Below are 23,030 nucleotides of genomic sequence, written 5' to 3' on the forward strand. Positions count from 1 at the left end.
TGAAATGAGAATTTTCTAAACAATAAATGGATATAAGCAAGCTATGCTTTTATCACTGTTTTTCCCTGTAAATGTTCAAAGATACTGCAGATGTCAATTAAGGCCACTCAGCGGAGTTCTCAGATTGATCTGGTTCTGACGTTTAGTTTAAGCTCTGGAAAACTGTGAGAATGATCATCCCGGTACGTTAGTTATTAGAATATTCAACAAACACGACAAATTTTAAATAATCTGTGACAGTGTGTGAATGTGTGTGTGAATGGGTGGATGACTGGTTGTGTAAAGCGCTTTGGGGTCCTTAGGGACTAGTAAAGCGCTATACAAATACAGGCCATTTACCATTTACCATATTTTAATGACTCAGTCATGTTTTAATGTATCGGTCCTGAAATTTTCAAGGTTTTATCTTTAATAGTCTTTAAGATATTCATGTTGAAACACGGCCTCAGATTTGTGCAAAAGGCACAAAAAATATTTTTTTTTAAATCTATTAATTGAGATGAAATGATCAATTTTTAGTTGTAACAAATAAAATAATCTGCACACAAACTGGTGTCATGTGGATATGGAGGGTACATTTAGGTGGTCACCAGCACTCAGTCCTGAGACCCAAATATTAAAAATAAATAAATAAAATTATAATCTGTAGCTTTTGTGTGTCAGATCAGAACAGAATAAGTTTTTTGTTTACTTCATAGTTTGGAGTCAGTATCTAGTGATGATTGAAGTGGGTGCAAAAGACATCAACAGTGTGAACATTCAGCTGTAGTGGTTTCACAAAGGTAAACTACAGACCCACATCTTCACAAACAAACTCGTTCCTGGTGTTGACATGCAGGACGCAGACACAGGTTTATGTTTACTGGGTTGGAGTTCAGGAGAAAAATGTGTTATTACTTTAATTTCCACAAATGAAAAGAAACCAAGCTGGACGCTTTATCATGAAACACTGAGCACGCTGGCTCATTTCAAGAAGTTATAGCTATAGGGTAGAACTGCTGATATACAGCTGTGGAATGTGGTGTGTGTGTGTCCCAACACCCTGTGGCTGTGAGTGGGTTGCTTCAGTCAAGTCCTGACAGGAGCTGCAGAGCCGTGGTATGTGGCCAAAGGAAAACACAAGTGTGTTAAAGACGTAAAAAAATGAAATGAGCTTGAATGCACTTCCTGAGCTGAGCAGACGAGCTTTAAGCAGAAGTGGTGATACTCATTCGTCTGTTCTTATTCCCACACTCACACACAGAGCTGAGTCCACAAACCTGCAGTTAGGTGAAACCAGATACCCAGTAACACCCACCTAACCCTGTGCTGCGTCTTTGAACAGTTCATGAAAGAGTTTTACTTTTGCTGCATCATATCTGCAGCAACATCACCAAACAAAAAAAATCCAACAATCAGTCCTCATTTCTGCACCACTTCCTCATTTCAGGACTTCCCCAATATGTGTGGAAATTCTTCCATGACTCCTACACAAAAGAACACAAAGAAAAGGAAAAAGGCACTCGTACAAATGAGGTTTGCAGTAAAAAAAAAACCAAACAAACCCCTGAGTGGTTAAACTATAAATATCAGCCCGTCATCTTAGCACAGCTTGTTCAATCAAAACAAAGTTAATCATAACGATATTTTAGACAACGGCATGCTTTCAACTTGGTGCCAAACGTTTGAGGTATTTCCTTTCCCGTTTCAGCACGACAATGTCGCCACTCACGAAGCCGTGTCCATAAGGAGGTGCTTTCCAGCCTGGCATGAAACAGCAGCACCACAGAGCTCTGATATCAAGCTCTACCAACACCTCTTGAACTTCGACCATGAGGCAGAGGCCCATTTCACAACACGTCCACCCTGCAATTAAGCAACTTAAGCAACATTCCTTCTTTTGTTTGCTCCGACATCGCTAATCAAAACAAAAGTTTCAGAATGGCTGCTCATTTTTAAAACAGAGGAAAAGCTGTGCATCGGTTTTTACAGTCTTTAAAGATTGCAGCTGCAGAGAAGCCGAACCCAAACAAGGAAGCACTCCCAACATGACTCGGAGCAGCAGCAGCAGCTCCCGTCGGACGAGCTGCTGTCGCCGCAAACAAAACATTTAACAACCACATACGAGCTGACGAGAAAACCTCACAATATCAGAACCAAGACTGCTGATAGAAGTTTTATTTTAAAGGTGCGGATTGCTCTGTTGTGATATATAAACACTCAAACATTCAAAAAATGGCACCGATCATAAGAGACATCCTTCCTCGCTGGTCTTCATCAGTCACTGGCTGCTGCTAATCTACGCTCATGTTGAGGCAACTAAAAAACCAAAATGACCACAAAAACACTGCCTGTGCAGCACTCCTCGCACAACATCTGGAGTGTTTGAGAGCACCATTTTGTATTTTGCTTATTCAAATAAATACTGAGTAAGCTTTGAGATGATAAGAAGATGAATTCCTACAGAAATACAAACTGCTGCGTGTGGTGATAAACCTTCAGCCTGCACTTCCTGCTTCATCACCTTCCCGCTCCTGTAGCAACATGCCCACACACACACTCAGCTTACTGTGTTTTCCAGGGTTAAGAGCAGTGACACTTCCTGCTTCCCGCCTATCATATATAACATTCCTGATGCCAAAAAGGGCACAAAAACAAATGTTTAACAAAAACTGTGAGTACACATGGTTACAGTAAAAAACACTAAATAGCTGTCACTTACCAGCACTCTGTTTTCCACCTTGTCACCTTTGACCTCCAGCTGGACTTTCTGCCTCAGGGTCAGTTTCACCCTGCGCCCCACCGCCTCCCGCACACTCTCTACAAACACACAAAAACTCATGACAATTGACACCAGAACAGCTGGAGGGATCACATTACAACGTGTTACACAACAATAGGAGCAGGATGGGAGATTTGGTGGCCTGCAGATGTTTTCCACGCGGCTCAGGTCAGATTAACATGTCTCGTTTACCAATGAAGAATTGTGTTCTGAGATGGTCTTAAAACAAAAATAAATAATTAAAACAAAAAAACATCATTATGCTACAAACTGAGTTGTGGTTTGCAATCATTAAAAGACAAATTATGTGTCAACCTGCATCTTGTTGTCTCTCTACAGGAGAGAGTAGACAAAAGTTAATGACCTGCAGAGGGAAACATGAGTAATGGAAGGCTGCGCCGCGAACACAACACCAAACATTTAACAGCCTGTAGCTATAATTTTTTTATGCACACAGAAAAAATAATCAATCACTTAGAACATGTTTTTTATTTACGAGGGTTTAGTGTCGACAGGCTGAGTGTAAATGCAGAGTGTCCATTTCTTTACGTCCAGAGAAACTCATCTTTCACTGAACTGAAATGATTTCATTTGTTTAAGAAGCTGCATGATGTTCTGATGTTCATGATGCACATCGAGTTTCTCCACAGTACAAATAGTGAGAATAGAAACGTTAGAAATGAAGCTCTCTGTTAAACAAGTATATGTCTACATAAGAGGATCACATAGAAAGCTTTCACCTTTGCTTCCTATTATGAATACTGAACGACGAGGTCGCCAACGCAGCTGTGCTGGAGCAGGACGGTTCCCTGAGCATCAATCTCTTGCTTTGTCAGCATCGACAGAGACGGGAGGGTCATGCGCACCAAAAGAAGGACAAATCACACCAAATGATATTTTGTATGGCCGGCTCAAACCAGGTCACTAATATCTTGCAAGACCGATGAATGCCTTCTATAATTTAGACTAGCATTACAAGATGTATTCTAGAGGTTTGTGTTGAGAAAGGATGGATTTAAGTCAGGCGAGCGTGGGGGCCAGTCAGCAGTTCCTGTCTGCATACACATGAGGCCGGGCACTGTCGAGGACCAGGAGGAACCCAGGACCCAGTGTAGGGTCTGACATCCCAGTACCTAAAGGCAGTCAGGCTGCTGTTGGCTAGCCTGAAAAGGGCTATGTGTCCCTGCTCTCATCTGTGAGAAGCACAGGGCACCATTGGTGGACCTGCCAATTCTGGTCTTGTATTCTAAATGCCAACTGCACTCTATGGTGCCAGATAGTGAGCATAGGGTCCCCAATAGGCCCTCAGGCCACCCTGGTGAAGTCTGTTTCTGATTGTTTGGTGAGAAACATTCACACCAGTAGCCTGATGGAGGTCATTTTGTAGCTCTGGCAGCGCTCAGACTGTTCCTGCATGCTCACTCATAGGTCCTCCTGATGGGGTAAGGGTCTTCTACAGCCTTGTCCAGCTCTCTGGAGTAACTGTATGTCTCCTGGAATTTCCTCCAGGCTTTTGAGACTGTGCCGAGAGAAACAGCAAAACTCCTCCTTCAGGATGGCGCATCAGGACTACCTGTCCAACATTGTAGGGTCCAGGTATCGGCTCATGCTACCTGTAGTGACACTGACCCTAACCAAATGCAACACTACAGGAAAAACAGTCTGAAAAAATAAGTAGGGAAAAACGTCAGTGGCATCCAGCTGTAAAAATATGAATGTGTTTGGGGATGTCTCATTGTTACCCCTCTAGTGCACCTGTTGTTCATTTCATTAACAACCTCCTCTGCTATTTAACTGAGCAGATCGATCTCCGAGAAGTTTGACTGACCTAATGCTGTACTCTGATCAAAAAGGATTCCTTTCATTTATGTGCAGTGCAGGTTGGTTGGTGCTTCTGTGGAGAAAAATCCAGTCAAAGCTTTTCCACATCCATTATAACTTGGAGCTTCCCGTAATCAGAACATACAAGAAATTGAAGGACTTGCTTTTCACCAGAAATATTTATTTTACTCCTTAGTTATTCCCTCTCAGTGCTGTTTTACTGAGTGTGACTGCCTTACATCTTATTTGCTCACAGCACGTACCACATCTGATCTCCCTGATGGAACCAGCAGTGGTTTGTTAATGGTTTGCCCGTAAAGTCTGTATGTTGTTTTAGTGTTGGTGTGGAAATCCAGGGACACAAAGAAAGAACGAGGGTGAAGAAGTTGGAACACGGAGAGAGTGAAGCATCGGGTAAAAGACGAAGGTGAAACGTGGGTGAGACGAGGAGAAAAGAGCGACGCTGTGTGCAGGAGTTTTAATAAGTAAAACAGTGCGGGTCCGCCTTCATGCTGTCCTCCACCCAGACACACGATGAGGTCATGAGGAGGATCAAAACATTAGAGCATGAAGCAGCGTGGAGGCTGATCAGAAACACATGGACTTCTCCCTTCGTCCAACCCGCTCCTATAAAAAACACGTTCCACTTCCCAGCAGACTAATTAGTTTAGAGTAACAACCTGCGACATGCTGAATCTAAACAAACGTCTGCTCTCGCTCTCCAGTTACAGTTCACACTGGCAGAAATTCAGCCAAAAGTAAGTCTTTACTATTTTCTGAAAGTCCATTAAATACTGTGCAGACCGCTTCATCCTTTCAGGTTTTGCAAAGAAATTATACAATTAATTCTTCCAGATTCTCATTTATGATTTGAGAGGCTTGAGACTTGTTTTGTCTTTGACTTAAATCACAGTTCCTGCTTTGAACCTGAACTGACCTGAACTGTTGGTTGTGACTTATTTACACAGCCAGAAGTTATAAAACAGCATAAGCTCGCATTTAGAGACATGGAAGCTATGGACACAGGTGCCGGCCCCCTGCACGTCACACCTACAGGAGGCTGGGCTATAGAAACTCATGCCACGAAGCTCCCGGTGCACAGTTTTTGTGCTAATGTTAATGCTGATGAGTCAGCAGAGTCCTGGTGACGTTTACGCTCTATGCACCTCAGCGACCTCGCTCTGTAACTTTACATGACCTTTGTGGCTCCTAAACCCTTCTAGTTTGCAATAATGCCAGCTGATTATGGAATATCTAGCAGTGAAGAAATTCCACAAGCTGACATGTTGCCACTTTAACAGGACTTGTACTGTAACATGTCCTAGTACAGCTCTTTAAAATAACCTGTGGAAATGGGAGTAAAAGAATACCTGAATATAAAGTAGGGCTGCCACAAACGATTATTTTGATAGTCGACTAGTCACCGATTATTTTTGCGATTAGTCGACTAATCAGATCATGCATCCATTGAACGTAAAACGTACAGCTTATTGCACCAGCAGCATCTGCTCTTATATAACTATCATTAGCTTACAACTTTAAGTGTTTAAGGTATGTGCTAACTAAAAGTAAAGACAAGATGATAGTTTATTAAATTTAAATGAAATTTGCAGATTGTTTCGGTGGAGTTTAATAAACTCAGCCGTCTGCTCCTTGCTATCTAAAATATAACGGGACATCGGAGTATATTTTCGAGCATCTCACACTTCTGATAATCAGCTGTCTGCTTGACATTTATTCAGCTGTGTAAAAACTATAACTTTAATCTCAGCCAAACCGATTTACTCAGGAACAAATAAAATACTAAAAAAAGCCAAACAATAACATTTTTAAGTTATCTAAGTGACTTATATATCATGTTTAACCTGAGTAGCGAAAGATTTGCCGGGAGTCCGGTGTTCTCACGGACTCTAGTGAGCCTTGCCCCCGGCTAGCTATCGAGCTAGTGGGTAACAGACGTCTCCGAAAACGTCGGAGCGCTTTTGAAAATATGTGGTGTCTTGATAAACTGAGCAGATATTTGAGGTTTACACAGTTACATTCTCGCCTGAAAATATGTTAAACGTTTATTTTGTGACCCAGAAAGAATAATAAAAGTAACATTAAAACTCAGTTGGAAACTGAGCTGGGCTGCGCTATGAATTCTGGGACACAGTTTCTTCTTCTTCGGGGTTTAACAGCAGCTGGCATCCTTGTACATGCAGTGCTGCCATCTTCTGTTTCATTCCGTTATTACACTCTTAAATCCTACTACTTATTCCTGCGTCTTTTGGGATCTTAGAAAGCTTCAAACGACGCGTCGACTATTAAATTAGTCGTCGACGATTTTGATAGCCGACGTAATCGTGACTAGTCGACTAATCGTGGCAGCCCTAATATAAAGATAAAGCTGGCTAACCTGATACTTTCTGGTGTATTTCTGGCCACTTCTTAAATGAAAGTCCGACAGTCTCTCTTTGTCAGCAATGCTTTTAATCTCTACCAACTTCTGAGGGAAATATGTGGCTCTGAAATGCTTACCTACCTACTGGCATTTTGGGATTAGATGGACTGTGTCTACTTTCATATGGGTACTAGTTATTTATTTTTAAAATTGCTGAAAACCGTTGATCAGCAACTCTGCTTAAAAATTAGACAAGAAATGAATGGGTGTCCGTATATTTGCTGAACTTTCTCACACAGCTTTTGGCATGTAATCACCCACGATCTGATCCTCCTCACTTTTCATTAGTTCAGTCTCTGTGCACACAAAAGTCAGGCCTAACGAGCTCTGCTGATAAGCTTTTTTTCCCTCCTAGTTTTAAATTACCGACGATGAGCAGCATCAGGTCAGCCCGTCCTGTTAAAACCAACAGCAGGGCTGCCAACAAAAAGTCCCATTCATCAGTCAGCGCAGAGATATACAGTGTGAGACTGGTCTGCAGACACTGTAACAGAGAGCACGGGGTAGTGAGTCAGCTTCATCACGCAGTATCTGAGTCTGCTAATGGTGAGCTAATAAATAGAAAGACCTCATGGTTTTTCAAGCTTTTCCTTAATCGGCCTCTCCACCCTCACGGCCCACCGCTGTCTCTAAAACTGTCAGAAAGTAAGACACTGGTTCTAAAATAGGTTGCAGGTGGCTTCAGTCCAACATCAGCCTGTAGAAGTCAATGTAGGTCAAACACATGGACCTTCAGCTGTCTGGCTGTATCAGCAAGGTGTTTTATTTCAGTTCAGGCTACTCGCTCCAGCTAAATGCAGTGATTTACACTTCTTTTTTGACACTCAGTCATCCAGGCAGTCTGTGTTGATAATAACCCACAATCCAAAGGAATTTCACAGACACACCCCTCTCCCACAGCTCTCTCCTCTCCCCCACTTCAGATAAGGAAGTGGCAGCAGAGGAGAGACTCTCAGGTAGCCAGCCAAAGCCCCAGGGCATGAAAATAACTTTTTTATTTTTACAGAAATGAACATATGAAAACCAGAGATTATTCCACCTGTTAATAAAAGGCCCAATCAGCAGTGCGATCCAGTACTAGCAGGACAGTGTAGCTGTTGTTTACTTAAGTTAGTGTGTTTTAATATGAGCAGCTTGTTGCCTTCAGTTGAATCACATTATTTCCAAAACACTGCCCCAGAATTGTAGTAAACACTTGTATATTTAGAAAACTTCAACTTCTATGTAACTTCTGAGAGTCTCAAAGTGACTCGCAGTGATTTTAAAAGCGAGTAAAAACACAACGTCACCGCTATAAGATCAATGCGTTAAGTTTTGAAGGGTTTCACATGGCGCTGTTCCCTTTAAATCATTGCAGCTCAAAGACGTTTGTGCCACCTGAGCCACGTTAAAACAGTTCGACGAACTTCTTAACTCCAAACTTTTTTAATTTTTTATTTTGAGGACAATAACAGCGCCAGTACATGCGTGGGGCAGCTGGCGTAAACATGAATCCCCGCTATCGTAACCTTACCGAGCAGTTCGTTAGGAAAATCCGTTGTTTCCTCAGACATGATTGTGCCGGAGTAAACACCCAAGAGGAATCCGCTGGAGAGTTCAGGAGAAGCGGGCAGACCCGAGAAGAAAGGCGGCTGCTGTGCGGAACTTCCACCGATGGAAGCTGCAAGTAATGCGGCAAAGGTGTAGTCCCGTTTTCTTCACTTATCTTTGGCTACCTGTCGCCACCCTGCTTTCCTAATTGCAACTGTCTTCATCCATTCCTACATACCTACACGCACTCTGACTTTACGACTGCATTACTGCAGCTGAAGGAAACCCGGAGGAGTTTAAAAAGTGGATTAAAAGTAGTTTCAGTTTGAAAAGTACCCGAAAGTGGCGTGTGTGAAAACAACTCATGCGGACGCACTTCTTCACACACTCACACTTCAGTCAGCCCTTCTTTCCTTCACTTTTCCAGCAGGATTCCTCTTGCTGCGAAAAATGGGAGACTGGGGACACCTGGCGTCCAGTTGCTGCTGCACAGTCGCTTTCTTTAACTTCACCAGTCTAAACGAAATACAATAAAAATAAATAAATAATAATAATAAAAAGACAGACGGTACCTGCAAGTCCCCCAGGCTGCACAGGCAGTACAGCTCCTCTAGGATGGCACATATTAGTGACATTGTTAGACTGTGATGAGCGAGTGCTCTTTTTATTTTCATGAACAGTGTAGTTGTACACAGCTGTGTACCAGTATATGCACTGAATGGTACACCAGTTACAGTCTGAGCAGTGAAGAGGCAACACCAGTCCATACATAAGATGTTAAATGGACTGCTTGTTATACAACACTTGCCTCATTCACCTGTGCACACAAATAGTTTTTCAGAGCTTTTTCGACACAGGTGCTTTCTACCTAACCTTCACAGTCATTCATACACCGATGGACACCGAGCAGCTCTGCAGGGTTAGTATCTTGCCCAATGATATTTGGCATGCAGGCTGGACACCTGCTCTACCTCCTGAGATACAGCCACCCTAAGAGAAGATTGTGTTGAAGGCCTTCAATCCTTCAAGGCAACACATACACACACACACACACACACACACACACACACACACACACACACACACACACACACACACACACACACACACAAAACAAATTTTCTGCAAAAAATAGCAGGGCTTCAAAATCCCAAGAGCAGCCGTCAGATCATTTTAGACGGTTTTAATTCAGACAGAGATTTTGCAAATGCCTTGAATATGTTTTCTGATTTTAGCAAGAATATTTTAGAACAGAAACAGAAAGATACTCAGCACTTTATCATTAAACTCAGAGATATCCAAAAGGCCTTTCATGCATTTAGTGGCTGGCTGATTAAATCTTGTCCTAAAGAACTCAGTCCTATATTTCAGGTTATTTTTAATCAAATCTTTCCTCACTTTGGAAAGAAACTGTCATGGTTCCTGCTCCTAAATCTAAACATAAAAAATCATCAGAAATGTGATTGTGAAAGAGATTGAACATGAGCTGGATACAATGTAATTTGCATATCGGCCCAATAGAGGAGTGGACGCACTTTTGACTCTACTGAACCTGATTCTTAAACATGTAGAGAGTAAAGGGACTTCTGCTCATCGATTTTCCTTCTGTCTGTCAGGTGTAAATAGGTGTATGTGTTTTGTGAAGGGATGCTGAATGCTGTCATTTTTGTGTAAAGCAAATTTACCTACAGGTATAAATAAACTAACCTTAACCTTGAACCTTAACCCTAACTATAACCCAACTGTAACCCAGACACTAAAACCACATTTGAGTCTCAAAAATGCTCATGAGGACAGCCACTTTAGTCCTCACGAGTGACTGTTTACCCCAACAGTATAATAACGTTCCTAATTCTTTTCCCCACAAAGATGTCTAAACAGGTTCACACACACACACACACACACACACACACACACACACACACACACACACACACACACACACACACACACACATTTTACATATATAAAAATGTGTAAAAACTAAATGCAGTCCCACTCTGCTCCTCACACTGACTTTGTCTCCTGACTCCCTGAACTAAAGGCAAAGTTCTCCCACTGATTTCTTGTTCCAGAGTCACAGACATGTGGCATTAATTATGACGTTGCAGCAGCAACACACCCATCATAATGCTAGCAAAAAAAGACGAGTATCAGTGGTTAAATGGATGCAGACATTGGAACAAGAACAAAGTAAAGTACAATATAATTTAATCCAAGGTCTAAATATCAAAGCCCTGCAGCAGGAAAAGCATCCTTCTGTTTGTAACACACACTGATCAGACATAACATCAGGACTGCTGGCAGTTGAGGTGAACGAGACTGATTATCTCTTCTTCACAGCTTTTGTTAGTGGGTGGGACATATTACAGAAATTGTATTATACAAACAACAACAAAAATAAGGAGAAAAACTACACTTTTGAAAAAAAGTTAAACTAATTGAAATGATTTTGTGAACTTTGTAATCTAAACTTTTTAGTTTGTTAAGACTTTTATTACAGCTGTGTGATGAGGCACTGATGGATGCCTACAAGTGAGTGCTTTTAAAAATCATCTGTTTATTTTCTAAACTAGGTTGTAATCTTTGCATTTATTATACTTTCTGCAGCGGCGTCTCATATATTGTTGTCAAGCCGTCATCGCTGTGTTAGGAGTATCTTTGTTACGTTGTTTCCTGTTTATTTGGGTAAGTCATTCATCTCGTGGCTAGTACTTAATTTTACTTCCCTTGTCTCCTTTGTGTCAGCTGTTCCTCATTACCCCAGCTGGGCCTCAGTGTGAGTATTTAAGTCCTGCTTTTCTTTGTGTCCGTTAAGAGAACAATGAGAGAAGAATTGTGATACAGCTTTCACTTTATTTCTCTGCCTAACAGAGGTTGTTTTTTGTTGTTTAGTTTGTTTCCTAACTCGGGATTTGGGTCCGACTGCCACATGTGATATGTACTGTATACTCGGGGATTAGAACCTTATGACGTGATTGCTTTTGTCCTTATGAGCTCATTTTATCATCTGTTTGCACATAGGTATGGTTTCAAGTGTTTTATGGCCTCTGGAGTCGTAGCAGACAGCCCCCACCTCCTCCTTTGGAGTGATTATATTCAACCTAAATTCAACAAAATGATTTGTTAATTTGTTGTGTGCATTGGAATCAGTCACTAGATGGCGGCAAACAGCCATTAAACTGCCAGACTGTTTTTCTTGCTATATCATAAGTGCATTAAATCAAGTCCTGACCAAAAAGCACCTGGTCAAGTCTGAGCTGTGTTATTCAGTCATTTTAAAAATAAGATCTGACCCAGTGCGATCCACTGTGAGTTATCAAATATCAGAGCTGTAGTTATTGGCAGTGACGTCTGGTAGTGCTGCTGTTATTAACTGTAAAACAGTTAGCACTCACCTCAATGAGGTGAATGTTAGCAAGATTATCTGAATTGAAACTAAACAAAACTGCTTCATTTTTAGTAGGTTTTGAAATATGTCAGTAAAACTATTGTTTTGTTAAATATCTAGACATTGCAGTCCAGAAAAGATGAAAAAAAGATGACAATACAGACATTTATTGAAACGGTTTAAAATCTTGAATCACCAGGACACCACATCATGTCCTGTGTAACTGCGTTGGTTGGTTTGGGATGGTTTTTAAAAATAAATGACCGAATTGATGAGTGATGGGATCAAATGTTTTTAAAGTGACTAAACAAAAGATGATTTCAGGGGCAAAAACTGGACTTGATCTGTCCAAGGTCCTGAAACAAAGAAATCAAGTAAGTATCACATTTCATGACTGAGACATGTGTGGAATCCACATCATTTCCTCAAAATGTTGTTTGTTAGGGCATTAATGACACATAACACTTGTAAAAACCCCACAGATATTTACTTGACCTTGTGTGAACATTTTCTTTCTTTCCTGCTTTCTTTGATGGTCTGATTCATGTGGAAACAGAAACATCACACAGACACAATGAAGAGAGGCTGACATATCTTTTCCAACACAAGCTACTTGTAACATAAGGTATTAGGTTAAATGAATAGCCAAAGCAGCCTTCCCTGTGACACACAAGGACTGCACACAATAGATAGATTCACACAATTATTTTCTTCTTCCAGCTGCAAGAAACCACAAACTAGGCGGGATGAGGTTTACACATCATTCAGAGTAAAGATGTCACTACAAATTCTACAAAAACATTCCAGACTCTCTGGGAAGTTTTTATCTTATTCATTTTGCTTAAAGTTGATTTATATTCTATGTCACTGTAAAAAGTACCAGTGCTCCTGGTGCTCTGTTTGTAGTCAAAACAATGCTTACATTTTTCTTCTTCTTTATGTCGTTAGGTTGCAATCTTTTCGTTTCGTTGGCTATGTCAGCCGAGATGTACTCAGGTCACAAGTATTTGAACAATGATTTTCTGCACTCTGTGTTTGGCACAGGTTTCGGGATCATAGTAAAACTGCAGATGCACATTTTTAGGGTAGCTAAGGGAGAGTTGGTGGGAAGGATACTGAACCTCGAGTTGCCCCTGAGATGCATCCATCAGCATTTGAGTGTGTGAATGTAAAAGAAAGAAAAAAGGTGTGTGTATGACTTAGCCTTATTTGGAGATTATGTATCGGAATTTCAGGAGCACGACCACGCCTCCAAACACGCTCCTTCCGGCTGTCATCTATATAGGTTCCCCCAGTTCTGCAAGCTGATCATTCTCGTTTACGTGCCCCACCCTCCCTCCCTCCTTGTTCTCCATTGTTCTCCATTGTTCTCCATTGTTCGACTTCTTCGCTTCTATTTAGCACACGGGGATCTGCCAGGCCCGGGAGCCATCGCCAGTCCCTTTCGAGGCCTTCCCCAAACTGCAGCTCAGTTCATGTCAAAGCGTTCATCTTTACCTACTAAATCGCTGTCGAACCTAAAATGAGGACGTGGGCCCAGCTAGTGAAAGTAAGAAAGGCCCAAACTGAGTAGAAAAGCTATCCAAGCACCAGAGTCTGTTACCATTTACATGTGCAAATGGTGAGAAGGAGACTTCCAGGGAACAGCCTGAAAATAGCAGCTGCAGATAACCAGGTGAAGCGGAAGCTAGCCGCATTCAAATTAGGAGTTGGTTTCACAATAGGTGAGAACATTATTATTTATTACCTCGTAAAAGAACAGTGGACTTCTGTGCATTTTCAGGTCATCCCTTAACTGCATTTATTTATTGTTTATTTTTTTCATTTGTTTTTTGGTCATTCTTGCTGAAAACCAGCAGAGAACTGTTTCTTGAACTTCTGTAGTGGTGGCCCAGTATAAAAGACCAGTATAGCTACCATGCTGTCATCCACTGCTTTGCGTAGTCCCGTTATGTTGGTACTTTTTTTTAGTTGGGTGGTCTTCAACTCTCAAGGTGACTTGAAAATGGTCCCAAATAAGGCAGAATCATTGACAATGCATACTACATAAAACACTTGCCTCACCCATCATGGATCATGCTTTCGGCATCTGACAAGGATGTCAGTTGGATGACTTCAAGGTCAACTTGGAGGTCAGGCTGAATTATATTAATCTAATCTAATCTTATCTAATGTTAGACTTTATTGATCCCTGTGGGGAAATTCCTCTCTGCATTTAACCCATTCACTCAGTGAAGCAGTGGGCAGTCACTGTGGTCCCGGGGAGCACTGTGTAGGGAAGGTACCTTGCTCAGGGGTACCTCAGGGTAGCCGTTTAGTGGATTCGGACCTCTGACCTTCCGATCATGGGGCCACCACTCTACGTACTGGGCTATCCCCTGTCCCTATGCTCAGTATAAAATCATCATTTCTTTGTATATGTCATAGTAAGTCATCGCAGAGGAGTTTCTTTTTGCCTGGAAATTAATTGTAAAACACTGTAAAAGGAAGTGACAAATAAACCTGATAAACTAAACTCAGAGCTTTCCCACGATCATCCAAAAAGTCATTAGACATTCCAGAGAAAGGATTGTGGTTACTGAAGATGAGCTCATACAATGCATTTATACACATGGGGAAAAATGTATCCTTATTATTCAATTTCAGAGACAAAAATTGTGGTTTAACTTTAAAGATTTTCCTGATAGGCACAATGAGTCGTGCAACAGGTACAAATTTTGGCTTAGATGATGAAATCACACTTGTGGTTAGAATTATGCACACACTCGTCATGGGCATGAATGTTATGGCAAGCTGGACTCTTAACAACTCCTTTCAACTGAGCTTTAGTTAACTGGAAAAAGATCCGTTCAAAAACATTATTATTCCCTCCATAATACCATAACAGTCATTCTAGTGATGAGTTTATTTAAATGTTTGACCACAACTATATTAGTAATCATGTTAGAAATTCTGGTATTTCTAAAGAATTCACAGACTTTAACCAAATATTTGTTTTTGAGTGTTTACTAGTCTGATTCAACCCTCTATCCGGAGCAAAGCTGCTCATTATTTTAATGAAATTATCTTCTGTAGTCAATGGAGAGTCATCGGATAGCACCTGAATAAACTGAGTCATCCTGCATCATTCTGGGTTGCCTTCACACGAAAGGCATAGATGTGCTTACTGATTACGCAACTGAAGGTACAAATCTACATTCCACACCAGCAATAAAATCTGTGCTTCAAATTGGATTGCAAACTAACTGAAGGGCTGAGTGTTTAATTCGTGGGCTCTCTATGAGTCTTTCCACCATTTGCGTCAGAGAGCAACGTGGGGTTCAGTATTCCGACAAACGATACTTTGACAAGTAGCTGGGGGTTGAATGACCAACCGTCCAATTAGTAGATGACCTGCTCTACCTCCTTTGCTACAGCTACCCTGATATGTTCCAATATACTGTACTCTATGTTAAGTACAACAGCGAAAAAGTGCAGTTCATCCATTCATCCACCATGCATTCATTTTTTTCTGATATTCATATTTATGGAATGCTAGAGCCTATCCCAGCTGCAGGTTCTGGGACACACATAGAGACAGATAACCATCAGCAAACAACCCAGTGTACGTGTTTTGCACTATATAAGGTAACCAAAGCTGTAGAGAGCCCACACAGTGGGAGCCTAGTTAACAGGCGGATTCAAGCGCAGGACCACAACGCTATCCTAGCGAGCCAGCTCACAAAGCTCCCCTTGATTCATTTTAAATTGTGGTTGCCTTGGTAAATGCTCGCATTGGTGAATGTGGCCACTAGCTGTTCGGTAAGCTTCTTCCCTGCTAATCTGAATGTCTTCAATTTGTTTGCAGTGGAGCACTTTTATTATCTCTGTCTGACAGATAGTAGGGCTTACTGTGCTCAGCTTTAGTGAGTGAGATTTTAAACTTGTTACTTGGCATCTGTGTCTGAGAGTATCCATCCAGCTTGCTGATCAAGTTTGATAACCTTAAGTGACAAATAAGTTAATAAGTTAAAAATTCCAACAGTTGTGGGGGTAGTGCGGGCTTGGGCATCTGGAGATTCCCTAGAGACGTTTTCCCTGGAGGGCACTGCCCGGGGCTTGTGGTCATATCCTGGTTGGGCCTCTGGTGGCTCTTGGGTAGCATTTTCCTGGTGTAGGCGTGCAGCAGGGCTGGGGGAGGGTTTGTGCTGGCGGACGTGGGTCACTGGCCTGGTAACGTAGCTGCTCCTGGGTGGTCTGGGGGGGGGGGGCTTCGGGTTCTGGGGGCGCTTTGCCCTCGGGCTGGGGTTCTGGCTGGTGTGTCACCTGGGTTGTGGGTGGGTGCGTGCAAAAGTGCCCAGCCCTGGCGCAGGGGGCCTCTGGTGCACCGGTGGTAATGGAGGCCTCTTCAACTGGCCGGGAGGTTGTCACATCCTTGCAGGAGGTCTCTGCTCTTCAGGAGTCCACCCTGCAGCTGAGGGAGAGGTACAGGACAGGTGGAGAATAAACTCAACCTGGGTGTCTATTGTCTTATGTAGTCTGGTAGCTGACTGGATGATGGGGTGGGTATAGTTTCTTCTGTGGCGGAGTTAGGTGGGCTTCCCGGGTTCTTCAGGGCTTGGGGCTCTGTGCTGCTGCTGTAGGCCCTGGTCCGAATGGGCCTGAGCTCCCTGGCCTTGATGGATTCCGGGGAGCGGAGGTGCGCACTCCGCCCTCTCATTTCCGCAACTCCCCTGATTATCACAGAGGTGGTCGTTAGTAACATGCGAAACTGCGGCACACTCTAACATATGGTATGCTGGTAATCTCACAGTGATCTAATGTCGACCGGAGCTCAGCCACTCTTTTAAGTAGCTCCCCAGACACAGATGTCGCTGGCCTCATGGCGGGAAACACTCTTCAGTCCTGGCGTTCCAGGTAAACCAGAACATCGCCACACACAAGTAACGAGGATCCTCAACACAATACATAAACATGGCAGGTCCACCTGCTAGGACTGCCAGCCCAATATACACTCAGAAAATTTAAACAACTCCAGAAAAACACATGAGCCCTGGGCCCATGAGAAAAGATCCCAGTGTGTCTCCCTCCTAGAGTCATAAGACGTAAATGAATATGGCATTGGGTTAACTGGTTCAAAGGTGACTGTAGGTGTGAATGTGTGCATCCGTGGTTGTGTGTCTCTTTCCTGTCTTTCACCCCATGACAGCTGACGATAAATGGAGAATGGAAAAATGAATGACTGAAACATCCTGTATTGTTACCTCGTTCTACCAGGTTGCATTAAATGAAAGGCTGTCAGTATGAAACTGGGCCACCCTTGGTCTGCATGTGCGTGTCACACAGTGAATCGCTCAGTGGCTCGTCATGTAAATTTTTTTCTTAGATTTGGTGTCTAGTCTAGTCTTTCTGGCTCTGTCATTTAGGTCAGCGTTGACTTTTACTTTTGAGTCATACTTGTTTGGACTGCTTGCCAGACCTGCTGCTCTGGTGATGTTGTCACATTCATATCTTAGTAAAATGGAAACAAAAAGATGTGTGCAGAGAGGCAAATGAGAGGTTGTTCTGCTGGAAAGATTTAAATAAGGTGTAAACAAGCTTAGACTATAAATTCACAGATTTGTATATTTTCTCAGTAAGAGTACACAGTGATACGTCGCTTATTATAAAAGCTGTTAAACTTTAATTATGTTCTGTTTGAGTAAAATGAAACTGACTTTGCTTATGTGGAAATTTCACATTCATATTGACTGTGCAACAGAAACCCATTTGGATATCTAATCATGGAGATAATGCTGGCAGAGCAGCAGCTCTTCAACCAAACAGTATCAGTATTAAAATATACTTCCTGGTTTTATCTTGAGAGGCATTTTTTTCCATATTTGCAGCAAGTTGAAAAAGTTTAGGCTGTGGTCAGGACAGGAGCACTAACCCTGTCTCTGCCCTTCACAGACTGAGCTAATAATGAAAAATCCTTAGTTGCGCCAGTTGGCTATTATTATTATTATTGAGTGACATCATTTCCATCATTATCTTAACTTGATTTTGATATTGAGGTCTAAAAACAGCTCATCAGCTGAAATAAAGGCGGTTTACGCTTAAGCAAATGCCAGTGTAGCCAGCCGGCCCATGTTGTTGGAGAACTCTCTGGAGAACTGCACAACAAGAGAATTGGCACATTTTATAAAGCAACTATTGGGATTCTACTTGTATAGAATGAAGCTATGTGTGGCCTTTCTCTGATTTATACTGCTGACCTGCTTTAGCCCTACAAGCTAGAATGTAACCTCGGGCCCTCAGACTCAAGTTAAAGGTTACTGGGCTCCCAAAATTTTGCATCTTTTGATGAATATTTGAATCTTTTTAAATATATTATATACTATAAATAAATATACAACTAGGTGTTTATGGTCATCCATTTTTTTCTCAAATGCTGCTGCAAATTGAAATGTTTTGAAATGAGTGTTTTGTGGAAGAGAGGAAACCCCTTAATGGAGCTGGACAAGCTGCAGTCAAGCTAAACGGCTCATGTGTACGTCAGAAACACTATTAGATTAGATTCCACTCTCATTACTGACAGAACACAATCATAGACATAGACTGTGGGATTAGCTAAGTGCATAGGCTGTGTCATTCATGCTCAGCTATAACTGACTTATTCATGGCTGTCTGGGAATCACTGACTGCTATTACAATGGAATCAGTGTGAGCACCGCCAAAGCATTCCAGTTGCTTCTTTATAGAGTTACTACAAATCCCTGCTCGTAAATACAAGGTCTGATTAAAACGCTCCGGCACTGGGCCTATGAAAATGAGAAGTCATATCTGATTTCAATTTCATATCAGGACGGTGCTCTCAGGTGTGTCCATGTGAATTCCGGCTTTTACTTCACTCTCTAAAACTTCCGTTCTGAGCACTTGCAGTGCGTGCTCTGCCGTTTTGTGATTTCACTCAGAGAGCAAACATCTGCTGAGGGATAAACCAAATCAAAAACATGCTCTTCTGGTTTCTTTTTGAAATTCGACTCTTTTATACGGCAAATTCATTCCGCAAGGTGAATCTGTCTTTGTGGAGTTCAATTTGTCCCGTGACGTCTGAGAGAGGATATTGAAAAAACTGTGTGAACTGTGGCGCATACCAGCATGTCAGCGGGGGGCACTTTGAAAACGGGGGAGGTTTTTGGCCACACAAACACATTTTTCACTTACCACCGGGACAACTACCTACCACCGACCTTGCCTTACTGCAACTTTGTTCACCTGATTAGAAAAAAAATGACATACTAGAGGACAACTGGAGGGTAATGGCGCCAGTACAAAAGGTCATCGTGAAGATGATCTTGAATACAAAATGGACCATATTCAAATCAGGTAGAAGTTTGTTTGTTTTCTTGAACAATTTCTGGATTGTTTCGCTCACCTCTCATGCATTAGTGTAAAAGTCATACTTTGCTTCTAAGGAGCCCGCCTTTGTTGTAATGTTTTAAATTGGTTTTCCAGGCAGGCCTTTGGACGTCTTTCTTTTGACATTGGCTGCCTTTCACTCATTTTCAGTCCAGTCCTTGAACATTTCAGGGGACTCTATTTCTTTGTGTCTGTGTTTTGTTAAATCACTTAACACTGACCCATCAGTCATTTAAGCATAAACAGTACCTAACCAGTTTCATCTCTACAGACAATAAAGTACCTCAATTGCAACTTTGTTACTAGCAATGATATTGTTTTCTGACTTAAGGTGATTTCCAAAGAGCGATTAGCTGAAAACATGATCTGCAAGGTATCTTCAAAAACTGTGAGGAAACTGGACAAATGAGGGTTAATTCAAATTTGAAATGTTTGCTTTAAATTGTCGTCTGATTGTATGGAGGTGGAGGTAACTGCAGTAAGAGTCTACAGCCATCTGAAAACCACGGTGGTTGGGGTCTGCATTTCAGCCAACGGGGTTAGAAATCTTGTCAAAACTGATCAATTCGGAAGAGTACTTTCAGAAACCATTGGCATTTGATTGGCAGTGGTTTCATTTTACAGCAGAGCGATCATCCCAGATCCACTTTCAGTTCAGTAAAAACATACCTGAACAAAATAAAAACACTATCACTTTCCCAGAGCTGACAGAACATGAAACAACGAAAGGCATCGAAAGAAGGGCTTTATGACCGCTTGAGAAGTGTTGCTGAGGACTACGTAAAGAAATGACACTGACAGTTCAGTTGAAGAACAAAGCTGGTTTGATGTTCCAACTTAGAACTGTTGAAGCTCTGTTTCTGTTTTATGTATTAGATCTCCGCGTGTGTTTGCACGTTTCAGTAAATTGCTTCTCCTATTTCCCATTTTTCCAACAATATAGAGATGTAACGCCACCATTTTTGGGTTTTTTTTTCTTTCCACTCTCAGTCTGAATCTAGGTATAAAAATCTGGGATTCCCAAGAACTCTGGGAAATAACTGCATATTCATTTGGAGGAAAAATAAGGAAACTAACTATTCATGTGGCCTGTTGCTGTTTTGTTGTGTTTCAGAATATCTTGTGATAAACATCAGGTTTTCCAGGGTATATTCCACCTCTTGGTATATTTCCATGTTATGTGTCTCAAAACAAAAGTATTGCATTGGACTTTTACCACCATGTGATACCAACCTTGAGTTATCAGGGGCAATAAAGAGGTATAATTACAGACATGCCAGACATTGTTTCAGAAGCAGCTGTTGTATTTACAAGAAGTAATCACGTGAACTAGCCAGGATGAGAGGATTTCTTCTTCAGCTTAGAGGTTGAGCTGTTGGGTTAAATAAATATTTTGGGTCAAATGAAGGGTGAAATACTTAGATGGACTGATGGGCATCAGCCTTCACATGGGAATGACAACCGTGGAAGCTTAGTTGAAAGGCAAATCAGCTATGATCTCCAACCTTCAGCTATCTTGATGAGATTTGGATCCACAAACCAAAATGAATTAAATTTGCATAAGTTTTGTCTGTAGTGTTGCTGATCTTAAATCAGACTGGAGACACTGACCCTTTATGTGGATCAGGATGCCTCCAGGGAGCTTTTCCTTTGGAGGTTTTCAGGGTACATCTAGCTGAGTGATGGACACCCCAGTCACTCTCTCAGAACTTGCTGGGGAGATGATATGTCTCATGTGGGCTGGGAGTCCATGAAGCTTCAGGAAGAACTGGAGATTTAGTCTATCCTGCTGCCAAAAAGCCTTTTTGGTCTTTGTGCTCCCCTGCTGCACAGACCAAACATCTGTCATCACACAGGCTCATCCACACAGACACACTTTACTAGAATAATTAACAATAGATTAATTTTGACACATTAAGAGTGTATCTTGTGTTATTAGACAGTTTTAAGTGAAGATGAGACAGGAAAGCATGGGAGACCTGCAGCAAGGGATCATGGGTCAGAACCAAACAAAGGCTGCTGCATTTTGTGGCACGTCGGCACCATCGCCCATTTTGTTGGAGATAACCAAACACGCTGCTTGGTAATGAGACATGTTTAAATCACTGACTGTAGCTTTGAATTTCTGAGTTTCATTGAAACTTTTCCCTCTCGTCTAAAAGCTGCTGACCATAGCTTGAAGTTTTGATTCTGCACGTTTTACTGTAAATGCTTCTGTTTTTAGTTTTCTGCTAAATAAATAAAAAAAGCATGTGTATTTTTATCATGGACACAGTCCTGCTTTTATGCAGTCTGAAGAAGGCTGTCATCTGATGATGTACCATAACCAACGCCTTTTTTAAGGATGGTTGGAGACATATCATGTAACCTCTCACCCAGCTAAGAGAGGTTCAGTAAAAGATCTCCACCCACACTTCAAACTAAGGTTGGAATGTTCATCTGGTTTCCCCACATAGGTGGAGCTCTTAAGGTAATGTCAAGAACAGCTGGTAAAGCTGGTAAAGCAGCTCATTTAAAACAATTCCAGTAACAATAAACTAAATAGTTGTGCTTCACAAGATTTTCCTTCATACCAAAAAACAGCTGATGTGTAGATTTACAAGAATAACCTGCAGCAGCACTTTGTTTACAAGGCAACATCGGAAATGTAATTTACAATTTGAAAGTAGAAAACTACTCTTAATGGTTACTGCTATCCAGTGCTAAACAGTGATTTATACATCTATACATATACACCACATAGTTAATTAGGCTTATGGGCATAGTTCTTAAGAACAAACACAAAAGACTGGAGAGTTTATCTCAGCTACGTGGCCATGCTGCTGAATGCTTAGCATCATAGCACGATCTGCAGTGGAGAATCTGCTTTAGAGCTACAGCATGCTGCCTCTTCAGCACTGAACTGAGCAGCAGTTAGAAACCAAGGCAAAGACACTCTTGATCCAAATAGAGGTGTTGCTCTGCCTTTTTGCTAAATAAATAAAATAATAAGACAGAGCCACTTTTGCAGTTTCAGACAAAAATAATCAGACGACACTAATGACCTGTTAATAACAGCTTTTGGAGCCTTGCTCTCGTGCAATGATAAATCACGAACAGTCGAGAGTGGAAACACTCAGTAAGCTTCTGTAGCTAAAATGTTTCTACAAGTTGGCCCGAGTCCGTCGTTCCAGTTAAGGACGTGAGGCTGTTTTTCTGAAGAAAGACTGGTTGACGTGAACGCTGATAACAGCAGCATTCACAGGAACTAAAGTTTTTCTAAAAACCAGGATGTTCTTCTTTCCGCAGTGACACAAAGCATTCACAAGCGGTGGGAAGACAGGGCTGTTGCTTATGTCCCTGTTCTGGAAAGATCATAACAAGAGCACAGCGTGCAGCCCTAGAAGAGATAAAAAAAAAACCATGGTTCATATTATGTTAAAGACTGTGAATACGAATGGCTTTAACGGAGAGAACGCCATAAAGGAAGGAAGTCATACTGCTGCATGCCTCGAGTTGTGTGAGCCCATTCTCTGGCTTTGCTCCCAGGGCCTGGACACAGCAGGCTTTACAGGAGAATTTCAGGTCAGGGGACAAGAAGAGTCAACTAACAACTGAGAGTCAGCTGAGGCAACAAGACAACGTCAGAAAGCACACAACTAACAACAGTGTTTAAAAAATAGTCAAGTCAACTGACATCCAAGAGAAATTCTTGTGATTTC

The 23,030-nt window shown here is 41.8% G+C and overlaps 1 protein-coding gene across 2 annotated transcripts in view; it reads right to left on the reverse strand.

Annotated features, from left to right (window-relative positions):
• Positions 1–8,931, reverse strand: part of LOC134619786 (F-actin-uncapping protein LRRC16A-like) — a 32,846-nt gene extending 23,915 nt beyond the window's left edge. For both annotated transcript variants that reach the window (XM_063465624.1, XM_063465623.1), the window contains exons 1-2: positions 8,539–8,931; positions 2,702–2,799 (exon numbers count right to left, since the gene is read on the reverse strand). In XM_063465624.1, the coding sequence (XP_063321694.1) occupies positions 2,702–2,799; positions 8,539–8,578 (138 nt within the window). In that variant the 5' untranslated portion in view covers positions 8,579–8,931. The remainder of the gene's footprint in view (positions 1–2,701; positions 2,800–8,538) is intronic.
• Between the last annotated feature and the right edge of the window lie 14,099 nt (positions 8,932–23,030).

Source organism: Pelmatolapia mariae, linkage group LG22, assembly GCF_036321145.2.
Source record: "Pelmatolapia mariae isolate MD_Pm_ZW linkage group LG22, Pm_UMD_F_2, whole genome shotgun sequence".
In the NCBI taxonomy this organism is placed as follows: domain Eukaryota; kingdom Metazoa; phylum Chordata; class Actinopteri; order Cichliformes; family Cichlidae; genus Pelmatolapia; species Pelmatolapia mariae.